This window comes from Sturnira hondurensis, unplaced genomic scaffold (genome assembly GCF_014824575.4).
Source record: "Sturnira hondurensis isolate 20B ecotype Veracruz unplaced genomic scaffold, ASM1482457v3 Scaffold0008761, whole genome shotgun sequence".
Taxonomy (NCBI): Eukaryota; Metazoa; Chordata; class Mammalia; order Chiroptera; family Phyllostomidae; genus Sturnira; species Sturnira hondurensis.
Window position 1 is genome coordinate 2,672,618 of NW_028081392.1, and position 23,923 is coordinate 2,696,540.

A 23,923-nucleotide genomic window follows, 5' to 3' on the forward strand; every position below is an offset into this window, starting at 1 on the left:
CACCCAAATGAACTTGTCAAGAGCTCAAAGAAACCAGGCAAGAATGCCAGAAATCTCAACTTTATTTGGTGGAGTGAGACTCAAGAGTTTAGGACCTAGAATTTATTCAGTCTCAGAGTTATAGTATTTGCTCAGAAGAAAATTTCTAGTCCGGAGGGGCATTGGCGGCATCAGTGAGCCCAGGTGCTTCTAGTCCACCATTAACAGTGAAGCGGGACCCCAGGTGAATTGCTTTAATTGTGATGCTGAAATTTTCTTCATCTACCAAATAGCCAAAAAAGTTATTCTAAGAATCAATTGAGATAGTTGTTTTGAAAGTTCTTGGAAAAGTCTGAAGTCCTTACTGTATTTATATAAGTAATCATCATTGGATGCTGTGTAGCATAGAGTTGCATGGAGTTTTGTTCTGTTGGGTTTTGATCACAGAACCGAAGTTGATGAATTTTACACCTGTTTCAATGACTCTGGAAAGAACTATGAAATGCAAGGATTAGTCTTAATCTGAATGGATACAAGGAATAAAGAGAAGGAGGCTTACTTACAGCATCTATAATTAGTCCATGGTTAATGTTAGCTCTTAAATTAATCCTAAAGTTAGAGAACACTGCTTCGTATCCTTTACCAGTTTAAGGAATGCTTTTAGTAGAGTTACTGTACTAGGTTGGTTGCACTAATAGTTCCAATTCTCCCCACCCCCATTTCCTGTATCCATTCCTGTGTAATGAAAAATAATAATTTACCTTGCCCGAAATGAGGTTTTGGCTTTTACTCTCAGTTGCTAGGAGGTAATTTCATACTTGATGGGAGCCTTGAGTGAGATACCCTGGATAGTCTAACAGTGTGATTTAGGGTGGAAGTTGACCACACCCAATGTAGGGGAATAGGGGGTGGCCACACCAGAAGGACCAACAGTGTGATTTAGGGTGGGGACTTTGGGTGACAGAACCCTAGCACAAATGCTGGACACCAATGCGTGGGTGAGTTTTCTGGTTGGCAACATACTACATGCATTGTCATACATGGATTCGGGGAAAGTAGTGCATCCTGACTGTGGGGAGAGAACAATGGAAGCCGCACATTTAATACTTCCCTAGACTCCCTTTGTCTGATTTTAGTCTGTACTCTTTCCCTGTAACAAGCCATCGCTATGAGTATAATAGTCTTCAGTGAGTTCCATGAGACCTTCTATTGAGAGTGGTTTGGGGAACCCTTTGAACTTGCAGTTGGTATCAGAAGTGAGGGTGCTTTCCTGTGGGGACTGTTCCCTCTAACTTTGTGGTTGGCTTAAACCCCTCAGTACACCATTTACCACATAACCTTGTAACACCTTCCCATTTTAACACTGGGCCTGACTGTAAGATACGCTTTGTGATGCAAGCAGAGACTCGCATTTTTGCTCTTGTGCTTCTGCCTTCTACCATCATCATCAAAAGAATGTGCTCAGGCAGGCTAGCTGGCTAGCAAATGAGAGACACGTGGTGCAGCACCAACCCACCCCCACTGCCCTAGCCAGGACAACTGTACATTATCCAACAGTATAAACGAGCACGATCAAGATCAGCAGAACCACCTAGACAACTACCCCAGGGAGGTGAGTAATAAATCTTTGTAGGCCTCTGTGATTTCGTGGTTGTTTATAAAGCACTACTGTGACCATAGATTACAGATAACAGCTACCTCCTCAGCTTCCACTGTAATGTAGGGATGAAGAGAATATGGATCGTGAAAATCATGAGGAAAGTCTCCAAATTCTTTTTATCCAACATTGAAAACTTAACGACCATGTATGTGATAATCCTTAGATCAGAAAATATTAGAGATTTAGAAATATCTCCAGCTGAGGCCTAGAGAAGTGCAATAGTCACTAGATTGAAAAACAGAACAATTTACACTGGCTTTGGGAACATAGCTGCGCACAGTGCACACTTTGTCTAATTTACAGAACTCCTCAGATGCTGGGGCAAGGACGGGACTACACAAGACACGAGAGAAGGGAAAAGTTACCTGTAGTCACAGCCCGTGACTGAACTGATAATGAGACTGACAATTTCATATCTTTCTTTATCGTCTGCTAACTTTCTGACTGAATCACCAGTGACTACAATGAAATGCCCCATAAGTAATCATATTTTTTTTAAAAGGGGAGGGAGGAAAAGTTAAGAGTTCAATTAGTGGGAAACAAAACCATATTCAGTCTAGTGACTGTATTTCACTAACAAAATCATGTATTCAAATTAATTTTGACCTTGGTATACCCTAACTGTTCTGTTTCATCTGCCTTCCAGGTGTATATAGACTTCAGTTTTGGTTCTACTCACTGCTGTGTTAAGCATTACTCCACATTTGAGAAGATGGAGGAGGAGAAAACCTGTGGTATTTTGCTCTTGAAGAGAAGCATAAGGACCTCCCAGTGTTTATGGTGCCAGTGGCTATGCAAACAGGCAGGGCTCTTTGCCTGTGGCTTATTATTTAAGGGGCCCTCATGCAAACCCCTCCCAACCCCTGTCTAAGATCTATTTCTTGTCCCACATAAAGTGAGGTAATATCCAACTATAAGTCTACTTGCAGAGTGAACTTATAGTTTCTTTCCAAGTTTACTCAAGTATGCACTGCATCCTGATGTCCACTCCTGCAATCTGTCAAAGAAAGAGTAAAGAGACTGTTGTCTCACCTGCTCATGCACCTGCGCACCCGCATGCCCACACCATACACGCATGCGTATGCATAATTAATTTTGGATGACAGAAACAATGTTATTCACCATTGTATCCACCACTCTAACATGATGCTTGCCACGTGATAGACTTGCAGTTAAGTATCTGTTCAATGAATTAATAAACACATATCTTTAAGTACATTGTTACTTTCACAACCTACACTGTGATTCAATGAATTGAGTCTCAGTTTGTGCCCTTAACAGAGTGTATGCTGTTACTTTATTACATGGTTAATATATGCCATTGCTTTGAACTTAAGCGTGTCTGAGAAAAGACGATTTTTATCTCATGAACTAAAAAAACTATGAGAATTATAATTCTCTCTGCATTTGTTGCATTTACTAACCATGCATTATGATTATTTAATACAGCTAGTGATTTGGTTAAATTATTTTATTTTATTTATTATTTATTTATTTATTTTTACTTTTTTTTTTTTTACCCCTTGTCACACCACCGATTGAAGTGAAACAGCATGACATGCTGCCGCTTCACCCAAAAGTGGTGTTTTTACTTTGCCCTTTCTTGACAGCTCAGTGGGTCATTAGCGAAAGGCCCAACAAGTGCTTTTCAAAGGGGCCGGTTAAATATTTTAACAGCTTTATTGAGCTATAATTCACTTAACATAGTACTTACCTGTTTAAAGTATGCAATTCAGTATTTTCAGTAGGTTTATAGAACTGTGCAATCATCATACATTCAAGTTAACAACATTTTCATCACTTAAAAAAAGAAAAAACTCCATTCCCATTAGCAGTCGCTTGCTTCCCGGGAAACCTGTAATCTACTTTCTGTGTCTACAGATTTGTCAATACAGAACATTTTATTGAGGTATACAATTATAATATGTGATCTTTTGTGAATGGAGTCTGTCACTTAGCATGTTTTCATGCCTCATCCATGTTGTAGCATGTACCAGTACTTCATTCTTTTATATTGCTGAATAAAGTACCATCGTATGTCTACACCGCATTTTATTCATCTGTTTACCAGGTGATGGACATCGGAATTTTTCTACTTTTTGACTATTTTAAGTGATGTTGTTATGAAACTTTGTGAACAAGTTTTTATGTGGACATATGTTTTCAATTGTCTTGGATATATACCCAGGAGTGGAATTGCTGGGTCATTTGGTAACTCTATGTTTAACTTTTTGAGGAACCGCCAGACTGTTTTCCAAAGCAGCTACCCCATTTCCGATCCCACAAGTAGTGTCTGAGGATTCTATTTTCTCCACATCCTCAGCACTCCTTGTCATTATCTGCCTTTTTGATGTGGCCGCCCTAGTGGATATGAAGAGGTATCTTACTGTGATTTGGACTTGCATTTCCCTGATGGCCAATGAGCCATGTTTTAGTACTTATTGGTCATTTTTCTATCTTCTTTGGAGAGATGTCTATGCAGATACTTCACTCATTTTAAAATCATATTATTTATCTTTTTATTACTGAGTTGTAAGTGTTCATTATACATTCTCAGTATAGTTCCTCATCAAATGTATGGTTGGCAATAATGTTTCCTATTCCATGGGCTGTCTTTTCAAGTACTTGATGATATTCTGCGTAGCACAAAAGTTTTTTAATTTTGATGAAGTCTAATTTTTTCTTTCGTTACTTGTGCAAAAAAATTAGCTGGGATTTTGGCTGGGATGCATTGAATGTGTAGATCACTTTGGGGAATATTGCCCTGTTAACAAAATTAAGTCTTTTAATCCATGAAGATGAGATTATTTCCATCATTCCAACATTTTCCAATATGTACATCAGCTTTCCTGCTCCACACACCCAGTCAGAGATACACCCCAGGTCTATACCACATTATGGTGGTCAAGGGTATGGCCTTGGTGTTCTCATCTATAAAGTGCAAATAGTAACAAATGGAATGTAAGGATTAATGATAAATAAGCAAAACACTTTGCATAGTGCTCAGAACACAGTAAATACTCAGGTAATCTTAGCTATTTGTCTTACTCTGTTTGGGCTGCTAATGTAAGACACTGCAGGCTGGATGGCTTATATACAACAAAAATTTATTTCTCACAGTTCTGGAGGCTGAAGTCCAAGATCAGGGTGCCAGAATGGTTGACTTCTGGTGGAGGCCTTCTCCCAGGCTGCAGACTGCCAACTTCTCCCTGTATCCTCACACGGTGAAAGGGCCAAGGGGCTGTATCGGGCCTCTTTAATTAGGAGACCCTTTAATTAGGTCTCCTTAATTAATCTCATTCACCAGGACTCTGTTCACATGACCAAATCACCCTCTAAAAGGCCTCACCTCCTAATAGTATCACCTTGGGCATTAGGATTTCAACATATGAATTTGGGGGGATGCAAACATTCAGACCATAGTACTATTTTTATTATATAGCACTTAATGCTTAGTTGCTAAAAAATAGTTATTTTGATTTTTTTAAAAAATTATTAGAGCCATGCCCTGGCTGGTGTTGCTCAGTGGATTGAATGCTGGCCTGAGAACCAAAGGAATCACTCACTGGTTTGATTCCCAGCCAGGGCACATGCCTTGGTTGTGGGCCAGGTCCCCAGTTGGAGGTGTGCGAGAGAGAACCGATGGATGTATTGCTTGCACATTGCTATTTCTCTCCCTCTCTTTCTCCCTCCCTTCCCCTTCTAGAAAATTAATTAATTAATTAATTAAAAATTTTTAGAGCCCTAACTTTCCCTACGTATGCTTCCCCATCTCTTTGGAACTCTTTGATTTTTTATCTTGTTTCCCTCAAATTTTCTCTTCCTTCCTTAAGTATTGTCAAAAGCATGCTTCTGCCACACCCACACCCCTTGAGCCTGTGTGAGATGCACTCTATAAAAAGCTTGGGTGCTGATCAGACCTGTTACTCTTCCATCCCAGTGCAGGTACATCTTAACAATGACTCTGGATTTAATAATTCTTATCTCCTACAGTCTAATCTTCACACTGAGAGTGTTTCTTTTAAAATGTAAGTTAAATCATTTCACTTTCCTCTTCAAACTCTTCTGTAATGTCCCATCCCTCTCAGAAGTTTTTTTTTAAAAAGTGATACAATGGCTCTGTAACAATTGTGACTTGTAAGGCCCTACGTGGTCTGGCTGCTCTTTGACCAAGTCTCACACTCCGCGCCTTTCCTCAAACCTGCCAGGTGCGCATTGCCCTGGGCCTTTGTATTGGTTGGGGTTTGTTCCTGCCTACAAATCTCTTCCCATAGATACTCGCTTTGCTTTCCTTTTAAGTTCCTTTATGGTCTTTGCTCAAATATCATCTTATTCATGGAGCAGACCACCCTATATAAAATAGCAAAATCCTTCCTCCTTTTATCTTGCTTTATTTTTCTTCCTAGCACTTACAACCACCTGACACATTGCATATTTACTTTTCTGGTTATTTGTTTTCTCTTCTAGAATAATTACACAAGGACAGAAGTTTTCATGTTTTGTTTACTGTGATATCCTGTGCCAATAACAATCCCAGGCACATTTGGTATCCATTCAATACATGTTGACTGGATGGCCTTCAAAACTGTCTTCTCATAAAAGCAAGTAATTTTCGTAGTGAGAAGAGAAGAGAACAGCATTAATGTACTTTTGCCGGGAAACCACGTTCAGCCAGGTTGGTCAAGGGATGTGTTCTATCCTAAGTTCAAATACATTTAGGCACAGTGTTGTCCGTTTAAACTGGCAGCGTTTCATGAAATGTTAGAGCTAGTTCTAAAGTGGGCGGACAGGTTTTTCCATTCAGTGGCAAGCCACAGGCGTCTCTCAGCACAACTGGCACAAGCGCCACAAGACAGCGGCGCAAGAGAAAGCCCTGCCACAAGAAGTGACACTATGGGCTGGGACACCCTGCTGCCCACTAAGATGGGCCCCCACTGCGTCCACAGTCCGTGTGTGGGGAGGCAGCAGGAAGTGCCCAGCCCTGAGGCTGGGTGAGGGCAACTTCTCCTGGGCTTGGGGTGCTGCGCGTGCAGAACAGGGATTGCTGATGTTGTCCACAGCGCACCCAGCAAAGGACTGGTCCGCACCGAGACCCTGGTGAGGAGCTGCGCGGGGCTCACCGAGGGCGGTATGAGTCCCACCTGCCCCTGGGCCGCAAAAGAGAGGCCGAACTGACTCCTGAGGGGGAAGAGACTTTAAACAAAAAACGATCAAAGGAAATTCAGAAGAAATATGATGAAGGGAAAAGAATGCCACAATCAGGCATCTTCTCGAGCATCGAGAACTGCCCAGCAGTTTCGGCAGGGCAAGCTTCTTGCGTGCATCGCTTCAAGGCCAGGCCGGTGTGGCCACAGAGACGGCTCCGTGTTAGGGGACCAGTGGCTGGAGCTCTAGCTGAGGAAATCCAAGGCCTGGAAAGGCAAAGAAATCCTCCTCCCTCCTTTCCTAAAACCTCATGTAAAAAAGGTGTTTATTTTGGGGGAAAAAAAGTGGGTACAGAGAATTAAAGATACAGAAAGGTTGAAAGATACCTGATTTCTGGCCTCAAACTTCTCCCCTTCCCCCACAAAATATGCTCTGCATATAACTGGTTTAATTATTTTATTTATTTATTTTTTTCCTAATTTTTTATTTAATTATTTTTCAAGTACAGTTTTCTGTCTATTACTCCCATCCCATCCCACCCCCCTAATTATTTTATTTTTGTCATATTCCAAAAAATGGATCTAATGCTCTTTGGCCTTCTCTAAACACACAGTAGTTCTGGTAATGGATTTAGAAGATCTCAGAAGATCCTGCTTCTGACAACCATGTTATCTGTGCCACTGGAGGGATCACATAAACCTTGAACTACATTTCCCAGAGTGCATGCCCAGGAGGATTCTGGGAAGTGTGGCAGAGTCCCTCTAGGCCAGGGAAGCCCCACTTCCCAGGAACGTTTCAAGTTTCCTGGTGCTTGCTGATTTTGAGGCCTACAACGGCACCCCCAACAGAATTCAGAGTGAGTACAACTGGATAGAAAATAGTTCAGGTTCTAAGTGCAGGAGGCATTTTATGAGGAAGTATAAGCAGAACTTGGGGAAAAAACCCTCTTAGTCACAGCATTTTGCAGTTCTAGCTTAGTCCCTTTCCTTCTTACAGAAACCAGGGAATGACCACAGCTTTGTATCATAATTTGTGGAACTATCTTATTAACCACAGCTAATAATTTTCTGGCACTTTTTTGGAGAGTCACTCAAAAAAGGGATTTGCTAACTTCTCTGCATTGTGCCTGAGTTATTTTTGAATTAAAGGAGGAAAAATTAGTTTTTAGAAAGTAAAGTATAACACTGGTTAGTGAGATCTTGAAATCTGTATCCCAGTGGCCTCTCAGTTTTGCATATGTCCCCCTCCCATTCTGGTCCGCTGTAATGAAAAGACAGACCCTCTGAAAAGGGCTCTCTCAAACACTACCAGCCCAACCTCTTGGTAAACGTAACCAGGGAGATTCAGGATGGGCTTTTTTGTCACACTGTAGTGTTTTACAAACTGATCTCTCTTCTGTTAAGATGAACAGGATGAGAAGCATGTGAACCATTCTTTACACGGGGATCAGAGAAATTGTGACTCTTAAGGGATCTGCCTCATAATTTAATAGTTTTTAGTGAAAACAATATTACCTTTCACGTCTATCAGTCGTTGTACTTTTTAAAAACATAAATAATAAAATGAATGTTAGAAAATGCTTTCCCATATATTCATCAAAACATGAACATTGGAGACAGACAGCCCTGGGTTTGACTGCTGCTCCCTAGGGTTGTGGTCTCAGACTGCTTCACTTCTCAAAGCTTTAGCTTCTTGTAAAATGGGATGGATTCATTCATTCATTCATTCGTTCATGTATTAATATAAATATATTGTGTTTTACACTGTGCTAGCTGTTGTAGATGGGGAAGACGCAATCCTCACCTTTAAGGATTTTACGATTGGGCAGACATGAGAAGTAGGTATGCAAAACCTGATGTAGCTGTGATATACTGAGATCCTTATTCTCTCCTCTGCCTGCCCTCTGCCTACCCCCTCCAGTGAGAAGTGAGACCAAAACAAAGCTCAGACAAGCTAGGTGATATCCCCAGGTCACAGTCTGTGGGGGAGCCAGGATTAAAAGGACTGGAGTCTGTCCCGTGCTCATGTCCCTGTTCTTCCTTGCTTTGGAAACTTACACTTGTACTGTAAACGGAATAGAAGGCAGGCCTAAGCTTGTCATCTAAAGTAAAACACTGGTGCGGGTATTTTCTGTCAAATGTGTTTTGTAAATAGTGAACTTTTACAAACTAGTTAACTTTCAGTGTGCGTGAGGCATTAAAACACAACAGTAGCCACTGATTCAAACAGTTGACAGCTTTTCTGTTTGTAAAGTGGCCTTTGAGCAGAAGGACGTGAGTATGGTGGCACATTGGCCAAATCTGAGCCCATGGGCCAGTACACTTTGAGTTATGCATCACACTGAAGATCCCAAAAGATGGTAAAACAATCACCAATAGTTCAGAAATAAGTAGCAGATTTTCACTTTACTAGATTTCTGAGTAGTATAGGGCTATAAGAAATTATATTTTCATCCTAAAATCTCACATATCCTCTTGACTGTTAAAAGAGCCTCTTTTTTTTTGGTACTGAGGTTCGATCTGAATGACTGTTCCAAAGAGAAGAACAGTACATAGAGTAGTTGGTTCCTATAGTGCATGTTGGTGATCAACTTGTGGAATGTGCTGTAAATGTACTATAATATTTTTAACTTTATTTTTTTTGCTTATGCTATCACAAATATCCCCATTTCCCCCAGCTTTGCCCACCTCTCTTCCCCCCCACCCCACTGCCCTGTTCCCCTCCTCTCTGCCCATCACCACACTGTTGTCGGTTTCTGTGGGTTATGCATGTGTGTCCTTTGGCTAATTCCTTCACGTTCTGTGATCCGGTCCCCACCACCCCATCCCTCTGACAGCTGTCAGTCTGTTCCATGTATCCATGCCTCTGTTTCTATTTTGTTCATCAGTTTATTTTGTTCGTTAGATTTGACATGTAAGTGAGATCATATATTTGTCTTTCACCAACTGGCTATAATATTTTAAAAATTAGAATGGTCAAAAGGAGAGTAAAACCACAATTAATAAATGAGCACAGGACATCAGGTGTTTTCAAAAGGGGAACAAGGACTATTAAATCTGAAAACACTTTCAATCTCTATAGTGATCAAAGAAATAGAAAAGTTCTTTTAAACCAAATGCTATTGAATCTTTTAAGTGTGACAATGTGTAGAAAGAACCATTGATTTTATTTTTCATTTTTTAAAGATTTTATTTATTTACTTTTAGGGACAGGGTAAGGGAGAGAAACATCGACATGAGAAAGAAACATCAATCAGTTGCTTCTTGTGCTCCCCTAACTGGGGACCTGGCGTGCAGCCCAGGCATGTGCCCTGACTGGGAATCGAACCGACCACCCTTTGGTTTATGGGACAATGCCCAAACCACTATGCCACACCAGTCAGGACAGTGCCATTGATTTTAAAATAAATTTTATCTCAGTAATTCTACTTTGGGTAACATCTTAAAAAAATAACTTGAGCCCTGGCTGGTATAGCTCAGTGGATTGAGCACAGGCCTGTGAACCACACGATTGCGGTTCAATTCCCAGTCAGGGCACATGCCTGGGTTGCAGGCCAGTTCCCCGTTCCCTGCAGGAGACGCACGAGAGGCAACCATACATTGATATTTTTCTCTCTCTCTCCTTCCTTTCCCCTCTAAGATAAATAAATAAAATCTTCAAAAAATAAAAAGTAAATAAATAAATAAAATAACTTGAAAATATCAGCACAGAGGTATTCAGGTGGTATTTCTGATACTTTAAAATCAGAGCAACCTAAAATGTCTAAAGTCAGTATGAGTATGTTTGAATGTGACATTATGTAGCAAAAAAAATTATGAAGTTTCTATAAAAACATTGAGGACTGCTTATAACATGTTTCATGAAAGCAAGCTGAAAAATATATCCTCTGATTATAAATATGTAAAAATTTTATAAGTAAAAAGTCTAGAAAATACATATTCAATAAAAGTTATTTTTATGTGGTAATATGGATGCTCTCACAATTTTGTGTTCCAGATGTCCTGTAATGTAGTTATATTAATTTTATAACTTATCTATTTAAAAGAGAAAAGTACAGTAAAATGAATTTTAAGAAAATCGTTTTCTCTTCTTTGACTTTTAAATAGACTCTACACTGCTCTTATATAAGGTGATATAAAAATATACAAGGGACCATTCAGAAAAGGAATTAGACTTACTCTTCTAGGCTTATGACTATACCAACAAAGGTACAATTCTCGTTTAAATAATTCTAGATTTGCTCTTGATTATTGATATTTTTTAAAGCTACATTAAGAACTTCATCATGTTCTCTTTTTCTTTCTTTTTTTTAAAAAAATTTTTGAGAGAGGGGAAGGGAGGGAGAGAGGGAGAGAAACATCAATGCGTGTTTGTCTCTTGCGCACCCCCGACTGGGGATCTGGCCTGCAACTCAGGCGTGTGCCCTGACTGGGAATGGAACTGGAGATGCTTTGGTTCACAGGCTGACACTCACTCCACTGAGCCACACCAGCCTGGGCACTTTCTTTTTTTTTAAGTTAAATGTATTGGGATGCCATTGGTTAACGATCTTTCATGTGGGTTTCAAGTGCACATTTCCGTGTTACATGCCCATGTCTTCTACAAGCTCTGCAACCTCCATCCCATGAGTTAACAGGTTACAGTGCTTCACAGGGCATAGTATTTAGCAGCAAAAACCAGGCAAAGCATCAGGTAAGCAAGTGCAGTGGTCATCGTAGTCATAACTACAACCAAACAGCTCTTACAGTTTTCAGAATTCAAGGACCACCCCAAAGGCATTCGTTTTGGCTCCCAGGGAATGTGATGAGGTACTACTGGAAACAATGGCCTGGAAATAGCCTCACTGTGCAGTTAGTCCCAGGAACTACTCCTCATTATACTTTATTTTATTGTAATAGGAGTATGTACACATGGTCAATTTTTTTTGAAGTACAGAAATGTATAAAGTAAAAATTACAGGTACACTTTTCAATCTCTATTTCCTTCCTGCTCTGCCAAATTAGTCACTGTTAACTGTTTGGTATGTGTACTTCTGGTCACTTTAAACATACAAATATTGAATAAATATGTATCTAATTTATATATTCATATATATATATATATATATTCTTTTTAGCCTAAACTGAGGAGATTTTTTCATTGCTTTTTTTTCTTTAGATAGAGAGGGAGCGAGGGAGAGAGGAAGGGAGAGGGAGAAACATTGATGCGAAAGAGAAGCATTCATTGGTTGCTTCCCGTACGCACCCAAACTGGGAATTGTATATGCCCAGACTGGGGATCGAACCTGCAACCTAGGTATGTGCCCTGAGCAGAAATTGAACCTGCAACCTTCTGGTTTCTTGATGACACCCCAACCAATTGAGTCACACCAGCCAGGGCAATATATGTTCTTTTTTTATAAATTAATTAGATCAGATTAAACCAACCAAAAATTACTTTCTTTTCTTAATATATTTTGAATATCTTTCCTGCTTATTACACATATATTTTTCTACTGTTATTTTATTTTCAGTTTATTTTTTAACAGCTGTGTATTATTTCCTTTTATCGTAACTTTCATTTAATTTTCCTCTACATATCCTTTCCTTCTTAGGATAAATTCCTAGAAGTGGAATTGCTAGGGAAAAGGAGTGTTTATTACGTTCTCAGAGATATATATGAGGAAGAAATGTTGACTTTAAATACATTTATTCCGGTGTATCACGTAAGTCTGATCACTGTTAATACTCTCCTAGGATGCTTTGTAACCTGTGTATCACACACTGCCTTCTGTGGAACTATTTGTTTTCTTTCTCCTGCTGGAGTCACTTGAGAGCAGGCTTTTCAACCTGTACATTTTTGTATTCATTAAGGGCCCTTACATAAAGTCAGGCTCAGTAAATACTTGGTGAAATGTCATTTGCTAAATATAATTTACCCTTGGCTAGGACCAACATAGCCAAAACTGCTCGAAGATTAGTCATATGCGTTTCATAATTACGCCACCAAGAAGGAGGCCTAAAATTTAGATGTCCCTTGGTGGTTTAGTGTTAAAGTGTGTTCCCCTTGGGCACAGTTAAAAGGGTGGCTGGTTATTTAACTGTACTGATTTTCTCATTTCAGTGGGACTTTTTGACACTTGTATTGCTAATATGAAATGCACTTTTCATGGGAAATAAAATAGTTACTTATATATAATTTAAAAGGAATCACCTTCTGCAAAATACATTCTTAGGATAATAGCATTTTTTCTCTCACAATGAAATTTTTTTTAAAAAAGAAAATACCTTAGATCCATGTAGATTTGCGTAGCTGCCTTTTGAAATATTTTTCTAATGGCCATGATTATATGTTTTTCCTATCTGCTTCATGTTCAGAGGGACTTCGGTTTTCAGGTATTCTGAGAAATGTGGCCCCATTACTCTGGGACCCTCCCAGACTTACTTGGTCTGTTGGAGTACTGCTAGCTGCAGGAACCACCTTTGAAATTTCAGTGACTTACTGTGGTAGAAGTTTATTTCTCACTCATAACTTGTCCAAGGTTGGGGGATTTTTGGTTGGTGGGTGGCTCTTCTCCATGTAGTGATTCAAGGGTCTCCATCTAATGGGGCTGCCATCTAGAGTCTTCCAAGCAGAAGGGGAGTAGGAGGATGAAGAGACATAGCCACCTCTGAACCGCTTCGGCCTGGAAGAGAGAAATGTGACTCCACTCACATTCCATTCTTAAGACAGTTTTGGCCCCACTTATGTACACGGGAGGAGAGAAACGTGGGCCTTAGCTCAGCAACTGCCTTCCAGCAACAGATCCACGATGTGGAAGGACGAGCACACGTTACTTGTTAACACACGTTAACAAGTAACACATTAACTACACGTGTGTAGTTAGCTGAGTCTCATAACCACAGATTAGTTGGGCAGAGCAGGTTTTGATTAGCAAAGAGGTATTGAAAAGTTAAAATCTCATAGGTAGTTTGTGGTAGAAATGCAGTTTAGAAGCCAGATCACCCGACTCCTACTCAGTTTCTCTTAATATTAAAAAGTCAGACTATTCTGGCTTAAAGTATAACTCTCTTGGTGACTCATTACTTTAAATTGCATACTATGATCTTTTTTTTAAAACTCTTTCCTCAAAGGGCCTGACCATGTCTCTGTACTGTGGGACTGCTTGCAGGAGAAAACCTTTGTGGTGCTACAGGCTGCTGTCAACCTACATCACTAAGACTCGGTGAGTTCTGATTATTCAAATGTTGGCCCATTAAAGTATAAAAATCTCAAAATCCTATATTGAGGACTAAGGTTGTATGATTAAGATTTATGTATAAGGATGTTCACTGAAAGTTATTTGTAATTGGAAAAATCTTAAATAAACTAAATTTCCAATAATATCCAAAGTAGACGACATACTTCAAGTAAGTTCTATTAAGACAGGAATGGTGTCTTTCCATTGATACCCCTGGTGTGTAAGACAGTACCTGGCCCATGGCGGACACTGAAGCATTGTTGCATGGTGGAATGGACAGCTAGGGAGAAATTAAATTATGTCACACCCATATGATGGGATGTATTAAATATTATACTGAATAATAGTTCATGAAGTTTTTTGAGAAGAAGGTAAATAAATCCAATTCTGGTACCCACTGCCACCAAAGAGCTAAACGTCAGTGAACTAGAAAACATAAATTTGTACCAGTATTGGAGAATGGTAAGTGACTTCTTTGTCACAGCCTGGGCACATTTGATATCTGTGAACTTGAAATCACTGGCCTGCTCTCACACAGTTTGGGAGTTTAAATCTGTGTCATTGATGTGGCGCGGTCCAAGAATCCCCTACTGAAGAAAAGAATTTGAGTAGTGGCCCTAGACTAATAATACGTTGGGTACCCTGCAGAAGTGACTGTGAAACTCCTCTGGTGGGAACACGCACGGCCAGGGTTCCCACGTGGAAAGCTCCACCAAGTGTGAGTGCCAGTCCGAGGTGTAAAGGCACGGAAGCCTGCAGCCTTATACGAGCAAGGGTGAGAACACAACCGAACTGCAATGTTTGTTTCCAATGTTGTTGGGCACTAAGGTTATTCGCAGTTCTTAGGCCGAGACTCTGAGAATGATAACAGAATGATTGAATCATGTAAAAATGAGTGTTAAGGTGATTAAATATATTTAAAAATTAATCAAAAGTCATGAGAAAAGTAATTCTATTGCTAAGGAGCATGATGTAAAAATGTTAATATGTCTAAGAAAGAAGGCTACAAATTAGTAGGTATGATTCTAAATAGACCTATATATGTATACATGTCTAACATTGATAAATAGTTCAGAGAATTCCAAGGTGTAAACAGTGATCATCTCTGAGTTGTGGGATTCTTGATGATTTCCTTTTATGAAAAAGTTGGTAACTGTGTTTCCTGATTTTTATAGAATGATTATTTTTTTACTTTTATAATATAAAAAATTGTTTGATCTTAATTTTATGGTTTCCATGCTATTATAACTAAAGGGGAGCAATGAATTTTTAAAAATAGAGTTTCTGATCATTTTGGATCTCAGTTCCAGTTCTAATGAGGCCCCAGGTTTAAGACCTTAACCTCCGTGTTTTGCTTTTTAGGGTCATTAGGGCAAAGTACGGGCTGTACCACTCTTTCTGTTCTTTTACGAAGGCGGCTGTGTTTGTTCTATTGTTTATATTTGGGAATTTCTCAGTGGCACATGTCTCTCCTTTGACGTGCATTGAGTCTTTGCCCCAGGAGGCTACAGTTACTCAGGATAAGTTTAAAAATATCACTGGTATTAAAATCTCAGGTTTCCTTTGTCTTCTGTCCATAAAGAGATCTTTGTAACCCCTTTTATCACAGTCAGAAATAGGTTTCCAAAGACGTTGCTGAGTTGCGTTTATCATTTTGCTTTGCAGTTTTATGGTAAAGCAACTCTGCCCGATGGTGTTATAAAAGCACACAGATCCTACAGAATATATCTGTAGACCTGGCTTCCTGTTTAAGTGACAAATTGTGCCATATACCCAAGAGTCTGTTCTAGGGCTTCCAACAGTCAAGAATAGTTAACTCTAAGGCCCGAAAAGAGAATCTACATTCGGTCTCCCCCACCCCCCACATCATAGGAAAGCTGACCGGATCCTCAAGGCTCCTAAAAGGATAGACTTAGGCCATTTTTAATGAAGACAATGGAAAAGCCTAGGACGTGTGCCAGTACAATTTCTTTTACAATAGAAGCTCATTATACGGTGTTCTCTTTTCCACATTTTTATTTTGCCTACTGAAAATATTACTCTTCTTAGATAAGTTCTGTAATAGCTTCACTTTCCCATCCGTGGTCCCTTCAGTAAAGATAAGGAGCAAATGGTGTCCACTTGGGGGACTAGAGAGTTGAAAGAAGCTCGCATGGAAGAGGAAACTTGCTCTTTATCTTCCCTAGATTGAATGAGAGTTACTGAAGGTATAGTGTTTACTCTGTGTCTGCAATAGTGAAGCCTGCCTCCACTTCTAGGTATTCTGTAGTTGGTGTTTTATCACTGAACTTGTTTTCCTTTCAATCCACTGCAGGTAAATTCTTGCCTCACAGTGCAATATTGGCAAAGTACCTTGAGGTTCAATTCGGTAAATATTTATTACCCTTGAAGCTCCATTCAATAAATATTTATGGGATTGAGCCATTCAGTATGCTAATTACTGGAGATACAGAAGTAAGGCAGACCCTGCCCTTAAGGAGATCATAATCTTTTGGGGAGACAGACAGATTAACAGCTAGTACAACAGAAGGGCAAGCGCAGAAGTACTGGCGAGGGAAACAGCAGGGCACAGGAGAAGCTGGTTGCCTGCAGCCACCACAGATCCTTCAGAGAGCAATGTGGGGTGTAAGTAAGAGGAAGTAACTGTGGTAGGAGAGGGATGCAGGAACAGGATTCTCGAAGATGGATGCTGTACAAGTGAATACATGTAGCTTCATAATGCTTTATTTCCAAAACACAGGTATTTATTTGAACTGAAGGAAGATGACGATGCATGTAAAAAAGCCCAGCAGACAGGAGCATTTTACCTCTTTCATAACCTGGCTCCTTTGCTTCAGAAATCAGAACATCAATACCTGCTGCCCCAGTATAGCCTAGTAGGTAAGCCCCAAGTAGAGTAGATACCAGTCTGTGGCCACTAAGCAGAACTCAGACCATATTGAATCCCTGAGAAGGATCCTCCAGCTTTAAAGGACAGGTGTTTTCAAACTGCTTCTGTCAACTAATTACTTAGTGTATAGACCTGTGTTGCGCAGTCAAATGGTATTTGGGGATGGTCTGAACCACTACTGCCTTAAACCTGGGGTCGGCAAAACTGCTGTCCATATTGGAACCTGCTGCGTTTTTTAAAAAAACAGTTTATTGGAACACAGACACCCCCATTCACTTTCAGATCGTCTATGGCTGCTTTCACACTATAATGACAGAGTAATTGTGACAAAGCTCAAGAGCCTAAAAGATTTGGCCAGCCCCTGCCTTGGATGTGGTTTCCAGCCTCCACAGAGTAGAGTGCTGTTACACCGGCAAGAATTTGCACTGTGATTTCATTTTTCCTGGAAGGGTCAAAATTAAAAGTGAATTAAAACTAGTTTGTTTCTAGAACTCTTTGGGTATAAAACTGGAGATGTCTAAGCTGCTGGGATTTGGTTTTCAAGATACTTTTAGTTTTATATGATGTTGCTGTACACTGACTAACTTCGATGTACATTGCCCATTAGTTTATTTCATGGGCAGATGCTGGAGTATCGAAATAGGGAGCTTCTAGCACTACAGAAGAATACGAGGATGCCATCAGAAGGCACTAAATATTTAGAGATATAGCAACTGTTGTTGTATTATGAACAAATAAATAGGAGTCTTTCATGCCCGGGAGGACAGGTTTTCATGCCCGAGACAGCACCTGTCTTCCACAGACTGGGATCCCGGACTCACGTTCCACTCTGGCCCACAGAAGGGGCATAATCTGGAGACTACATTATGAGGTTGATTTACCATTTTAAATGTGACTCTTTTTCAGTGCCATGATAAGTTAACTACCATGGATCTTTTAAACTAGGGGATATGCTCCTTTCATGGTACAGTCACAGAGTGATACAGGGTTACACAGGCAGAATTCCTTCTTTAGTCTGAGCTCCTCAGATTGCTGATGAGAAAACAGAGGCCTAGAGAGGTTAAGCGATTAGAGCAAGTTTATGTTGCTAATTAGCTGCAGGACAGCCACTGAAGCTAGGTATGCCTTCTTCAGGCTGAGGTAGATGATTTCCTGTAAGATGGCTCAGGTGGTTCAGTTAAAGCCCTTGATTTCCTCCCTTCTCCTTTTATGTTTCTTAGAGTTGGAAAAGCTCCTGGGAAAGCTTGGACAGGATACACAAAGAGTAGAAGATTCTGTGCTGATTGGAGGCTCCGAACAGCACGAAGCCTGGTTTGCTCTGGACCTGGGTCTGAACGACTCCTCTTCCATGAGTGGTACACACACATTATTCCGATTGGGGATTCTCAGAATCTGGGCATCCACGTGATAGGAAAATTTCAAAAAAAAAGATTTGGGACTAGAGAAAGGTCAACTTTCTAAATTAGGACATTAAAAAATAGTACCTTCTACTATTGTCATTTAAAATAAAGGAATTTTAATGCCTTCTTTCTAAGGTAGGTGGTAGATACAAAGATGTTTATTGTATTATTCTCTGTACCTTTATACATTTTCTGTCCTAAAGATTTCATAGGAAATGTTTTAAAATTCATGACGTTGTTCTTGTATCTCTTATCAATGCCAGTGGATAAACAGGTCACCTTGAAGTAGTACTGGGTCTCCACTGTTGCGTTGGGAGCCTGTTTGCTGCAGGGCCTGGCTCCTCCCCAGCTTCTTCTCTGCTTCAGGGTGTGGCCCAAGGTCTCGGTGCCAACCGGAGGTTTAGATACGCACTTAGGTCCCCTTCCACTTTTTTCCAGGGCTAGTGTTGCCCTGAAAAGGAGCTTGGGAACCAGCACTACGCTGTTTCCCAAATTTGCCTAAATATGAGAATCATCTGGTGCTGGTTAAAAAGAAAGATTTCTGGGCCTCACTCACTGGCTGTTCAGAATCTCCACACAGGGCTTGAGAACCTGTATATTTTTTTATTTTCCCTAGTTCAGTCTTATTTGACAAGCTAGGGCAGCCCTGTTTTAACAAGATCTCCTTGAGAGGGGCCCGAGGCAGTTTGACATTTGTTTCATTTCATTCTCTTTTCTAATTTTCTAGCTTCCCTACAGAAACCGGAAGTGGAGGCAGAGCTCAAGGGATCTTTCACTGAATTCAGGAAGGCTCTCTTTCGGCTGAATGTGAAGGATGCCTCCTTGCTATCCACGGTAGGTGCCAACTTCTCATTTCTGTAGGAAATTTGGTAAAGCAGTATACAAGGGCAAGAAGTGTGTGCATGACACGAGGCTAGAGTAGACTACAGTTCTTTTCCAGATTATAGTTCTCCCCACCGACCTGGGCAGAAGGACAGTGTGCTGTAGGGAGATTGCTTCTTCTTTCTTCCGTCCTTGCTTTTGGCAAGATTGCTGTCAGGACCAATACCTGCAGATCTATGGCATTTGTCAGCCTCATAAACATTATTAATGACCCACAGTGGGTCATGCATCATGTTTTTCCTATGAGAAACTATTTTTTATTGCTTTCACTCATCCTCACAGCTTTACATTTCACTTGCTAAAGTGCTTTTGATTATCTGTTTAATTAGAGATATCTCTAAATAAGCATCTTTTATTTGCAAGAACACTCAAATTTTGTTGAGGAATACATGCTGGGATGTTCAACTATATTGGAAATGCTTTATTTTTTTAGATTCTTATTTATTTATTTTTAGAGAGAAGGGGAGGGAAGGAGAAAGAGAGGAAGAGAAATGTCAATGCGTGATTGCCTCTCATGCACCCCTTACTGGGGACCTGGCCTGCAACCCAGACATGTGCCCTGACTGGAGATCGAACCAGCGACCCTTTGGTTTGCAACCCACTCTCAATTCACTGAGCTACACCAGCCAGGGCTGGAAATGTTTTATTTTTAAGCTGGGTCATAAGCACATGGGTTTTTATTATAATTCTTTATATATTACATATATTTTAAATAATTCATAATACATTTAAAATGTGCTTTACTTATATTTCAGATGCAGGAGGAATATGTTCGATAGTTTCCTTATCTGAACGTTTAATAACCATGTAAAGTAGGTGAACTGGAAAGGCACTGGCACTTCCCTTTGAGCTGTTCCGAATACTAGGCCCCGCACTATTGTAGATGAGCCTCACACTCTCTCCAAAGGAAACCAAGCCCATCTTTGTATTGCTAGGCTCAGGCCCTCCTCCGCTGGCACGATGCTCATCGGTTCTGCAGTAGAAGTGGGCAGCCCACCAAGAAGAATGTGGCTGGCAGCAAGCGTGTGTGCCCTTCTAGTAAGATCATCTATTACCCACAGGTAAGCACAGCATTAAATGGCCAGTGATCCAAGAAGACTGCACACTGCTCTGTCCTGGGGATGGAAGCCGGTACAATTAAAAGGCTTTCCTTGGTGATTCATGCCTTCATCCCATTCACAGGCTCCAAGATCCTAGTTTCCTTCCCCTTTTCCTAGATGGCTCCTGTGGTGATCACGCTGGTGTCAGACGGGACTCGATGCCTGCTTGTCCGCCAGAGTTCCTTCCCCAAGGGAATGTACTCTGCCTTGGCAGGTTTTTGTGATATAGGTAAGTTTAGGGCATGTACAGATGACACTGGAAGACACAAAACCACACCAATAGTAGTTATTTTTTGTGTTGCTGTCATAGTGTTTGGGGTGTCAAGCATATTCTCCCCTGTTATGTCATGAAAACGCCTCTGGCATTATAATTTTCCAATATTTTACAGGCAGACTTTCAAACAAACAGTATAGTTGAAAGAACTATACAGTGGAAACCCATACACTCACCATCTAGACTATAATTTCCTAAACTTACTTTATCACATACTTCTTCTATCTACCCATTAATCCATCTTCTTTTTTGATGCATAGATTGCAGATGTTAGTACACCTCTCCCTAAATATTTCAGCATGCATAATATTAACCAGAATTCAGTATTTACAGGTTTTTTTCGCTCAGTCTATTGTTGTAAAATTTGCAAATGGTAAAATGTGGCATTACAATTTCATTAAAGCCGACGAGAGCAGTAACTTCTCCCACTGCCACTTACTCAGTGTTGTAACTATTTTGCACTGTGTTGTGTTGGTTTAACTATTGCAGTTCAACACCCAACTCTAGACTTGATTCCTGTTGTAGAGACTCGGAGAGTTAAGGCTCTCCCAAGAGTATTTCAGTGACACTTCGGAGCCAGTTTTGCTCTTTCACAAATGGGCGTCTGTATCACCCTTCCCGCTGCAGGGCTGTCCTGAATTAATCTGAGTGCTTGTAGGTGAAAGTCTGGAAGAGGCTGTCCGGCGAGAAGTAGCAGAAGAGGTGGGCTTGGAGGTGGAAAGACTGCAGTACTCTGCATCCCAGCACTGGCCCTTCCCTAACAGCTCACTCATGATTGCCTGTCACGCAGCTGTGAGTCCTGGACAGACAGAGGTCAGTTCTGAGGCTGTGATATTTTATCTGCCTCATTCAAGCTTGTCATTAGCTACTCACTAAGCACCTGTCTAGTCCAACATTGTCTAGATTATGCAAAGATGTGTAAGATATCATTTATCCTTAAGGAATTAGCAATCTTGTAAGGAAAATCATCACCATGGAAACGGAGCGCCAACATGATCTCCATTCTTCCTTGCATATGTCTCAGTCATGAGACAATTTTTCTTTCATCATCAGGACTTAACACAGCATCTGCCAGAGATTAGACACATAATGTACCGAATTTAATGACTGATTTCGAGATTATCTTATTTCAAGCCAATCACGATGTTAGGCACTAATGATCATTATTAATAATTGTCAATTACACAATAATAATGATTATAGGCCTTCCTTTCTGGTTGAAAGGTACTTGGCTATTGTCTTACCTCGCTCTCCTGTAGCAACTCTGACAGATGGCACTGGGGTTCCTGTCTACCAGTCTGTCTGTTCTGCTTTGGTTCCTATGGAATGAATACTATCTCATTTTTCTCAGCTTCCCATGATTCAAGACTTCCCATGACTACTTTGCTTCTTGCAAAGAGATTCTATGATTTTGAATATTGTTAATTACACTTTATCTTTTAAAGTAACATTTGTATAAAATCAACAGAGGCACAAAGAAAAACAAGTATTATTCATAATTTACCCTCCAGATTAACCACTCAATATTTTAGTGTTTGTAATTCCAGGATATTTAAAATTTTTTTACTATTAAAAATATGTCACTTTTATCTCTTAATTATGCCTCTTTTGCTCCTGGGTAATATCTAGAGTTGATTATCTCCCAGCCTATGGTCCCAGGTATCACCTTCTAAGATTGCCCAGTTCTAGAACCATCTTCCCACCTTTGGCCATAGTACTCTAAATTTTGTAGCTCCTAATCTTACATTCTGTTTTTCCTTATGTCTTTCAGATCCAGGTGAACTCGAGAGAACTAGAAGCAGCTGCCTGGTTTAGTCATGATGAGGTGGTCATGGCCTTGAAGAGAAATGACCCATATACTAAGCAACAGAATGGAACTTTCCCATTCTGGCTGCCCCCTAAGTTAGCCATTGCCCACCAACTGATTAAGGAGTGGGTGGAAAAACCAACCTGTCCTTCCCTGCCTGCTTAGCTCAGACCAGGCCACCTAGACCCCTCCTCAGCATCTCAGAGGGGTGCAGCAAATGTCAGTTGAGAAGGAGAGGTGACAAAATGCCATATGCAGCCAAACTCATGTTAAGGAAGAGAATAAGGCGAGCTGACAGCAAGATGCCTCTCCCAGCGGTGTTAATGAACGCTGTTCCTACTCACAGGCAAGCAGAGATGCCAGAGTGAGAAGAGAGACTACCCGGATGCCAACCATCAAAGCCAGGGGGAAGGCCACGGCTTCAGTTCAGAAGGAGGCCCTGGTTCACCCATCTTCTCCGAAACCTTGGGTGCAAACAACTGTTGGCATGTGGCTTGTTAATGCTGGGTTTATATCAAACTGCCAAAATGTGCCTGGTATAATTTTGGTTAAAACTTTTACTATTAAAAAATATATAGCAAATCTCAACCCACTGAGTTACTTTTTATCTTCATAGACTTAAGACAAATAGCACAATGTAACATTTTTTAATTTAAGTACAGGTGATTATTTTGTACATAGTAGTGAAGTAAAAGTCATAGTCCTTTAAGTCACTAAAGGAAAGTGGGAGCTGAGGTCTCCCTCAGAGCTCTGCAATGATGTTCTGTGGCGGTTACTGCCTCTCAGTGGGGCACTTAGATGGGAAGGGGTTTTTACCGTTACTTGCTCAGTTTGTGATCCAAGGCTGGAAGGATCACTTTGCCGTCCCATTTTCCCCCAAGTGTGTGACTGCTGCCCTTCGCACATCCAGTGTTACAACGTCAACTAAGGGGTTAGTGAGGGCGAACCATTTCTTGAGCTTCAAAGGATAAACTAAACTTAGGATTTCTCATCATTTGTGTATGCCATTTTTATACCTTGTCATAGGGGAAAATTTATCTGGAGGAGATAAAGTAAATTTGCACTCCTTTGTTCAGATATATTTTCTGTTTTATGAGTGAAGAAATCGCAGAAAGTGAGAATTTCATGTGACAAACGTTTAAGTCCAGGTTCCAAGTCTGGAAGAACTGAAGCAATGGCAGAGAAGAAATACTGGAGGGAGGCCAGCTTGAAAAGAGGAATGCACGGCTGGGGAAAGAGCCGTATCTTCCCATGATTTTAGACACTGACTTGTGGTTAAATATGTAAGTGCCAAAGACCCTATGATTATGAATACGTCAGAGTTCCACAGGACTAAGCAAAAGAGATTCCAGAACTAGAGAAGCTGAAGCACTGAATCCCCTTTGAAGCGATAAGGCCATTGTTCTCCTGCCAGCAAACCGTCACTGCTTTGGGCAGTCCAGGTGCATTCATTCATCAGGACATCGGGATAAAATGTGATGGGACCTGATTGTCCTGTGAGAGTGGCAGCTTGCCCTGACCAGAGCTGAACCCAGCATGTTGAAGGGAAAGGCACTCTAGAAAGAGA

At 40.6% G+C, this 23,923-nt stretch overlaps 1 protein-coding gene, 1 long non-coding RNA gene and 1 other non-coding gene across 17 annotated transcripts; 1 reads left to right on the plus strand and 2 right to left on the minus strand.

The window, feature by feature from the left end:
- Positions 1 to 3,160: 3,160 nt before the first annotated feature.
- Positions 3,161 to 3,296, minus strand: LOC118993518 (small nucleolar RNA SNORA21). The gene has a single exon (XR_005067871.1). It is a non-coding gene; the product is annotated as a small nucleolar RNA SNORA21 (small nucleolar RNA).
- Positions 3,297 to 7,538: 4,242 nt separating this feature from the next.
- NUDT13 (nudix hydrolase 13) lies at positions 7,539 to 22,944 on the plus strand. 15 transcript variants are annotated; one of them, XM_037055882.1, is made up of 10 exons: positions 7,553 to 7,640; positions 8,557 to 8,625; positions 13,897 to 13,988; positions 16,744 to 16,883; positions 18,114 to 18,248; positions 19,021 to 19,127; positions 20,111 to 20,236; positions 20,393 to 20,504; positions 21,208 to 21,362; positions 22,321 to 22,944. In XM_037055882.1, exons 3-10 carry the CDS (start codon positions 13,906 to 13,908, stop codon positions 22,519 to 22,521), a joined length of 1,059 nt encoding a protein of 352 aa, XP_036911777.1. In that variant the 5' UTR covers positions 7,553 to 7,640; positions 8,557 to 8,625; positions 13,897 to 13,905; the 3' UTR covers positions 22,522 to 22,944. The 15 variants fall into 15 exon arrangements, with proteins under 15 accessions (XP_036911789.1, XP_036911777.1, XP_036911778.1 ...); XM_037055883.1 differs by having other exon boundaries at positions 8,557 to 8,621; XM_037055894.1 differs by lacking the exon at positions 8,557 to 8,625 and having other exon boundaries at positions 7,539 to 7,640.
- Positions 13,262 to 14,694, minus strand: LOC118993478 (uncharacterized). Its single transcript, XR_005067862.1, has 2 exons — positions 14,636 to 14,694; positions 13,262 to 13,448 (listed from the first exon to the last, which is right to left on the minus strand). It is a non-coding gene; the product is annotated as an uncharacterized LOC118993478 (long non-coding RNA).
- Positions 22,945 to 23,923: the final 979 nt, after the last annotated feature.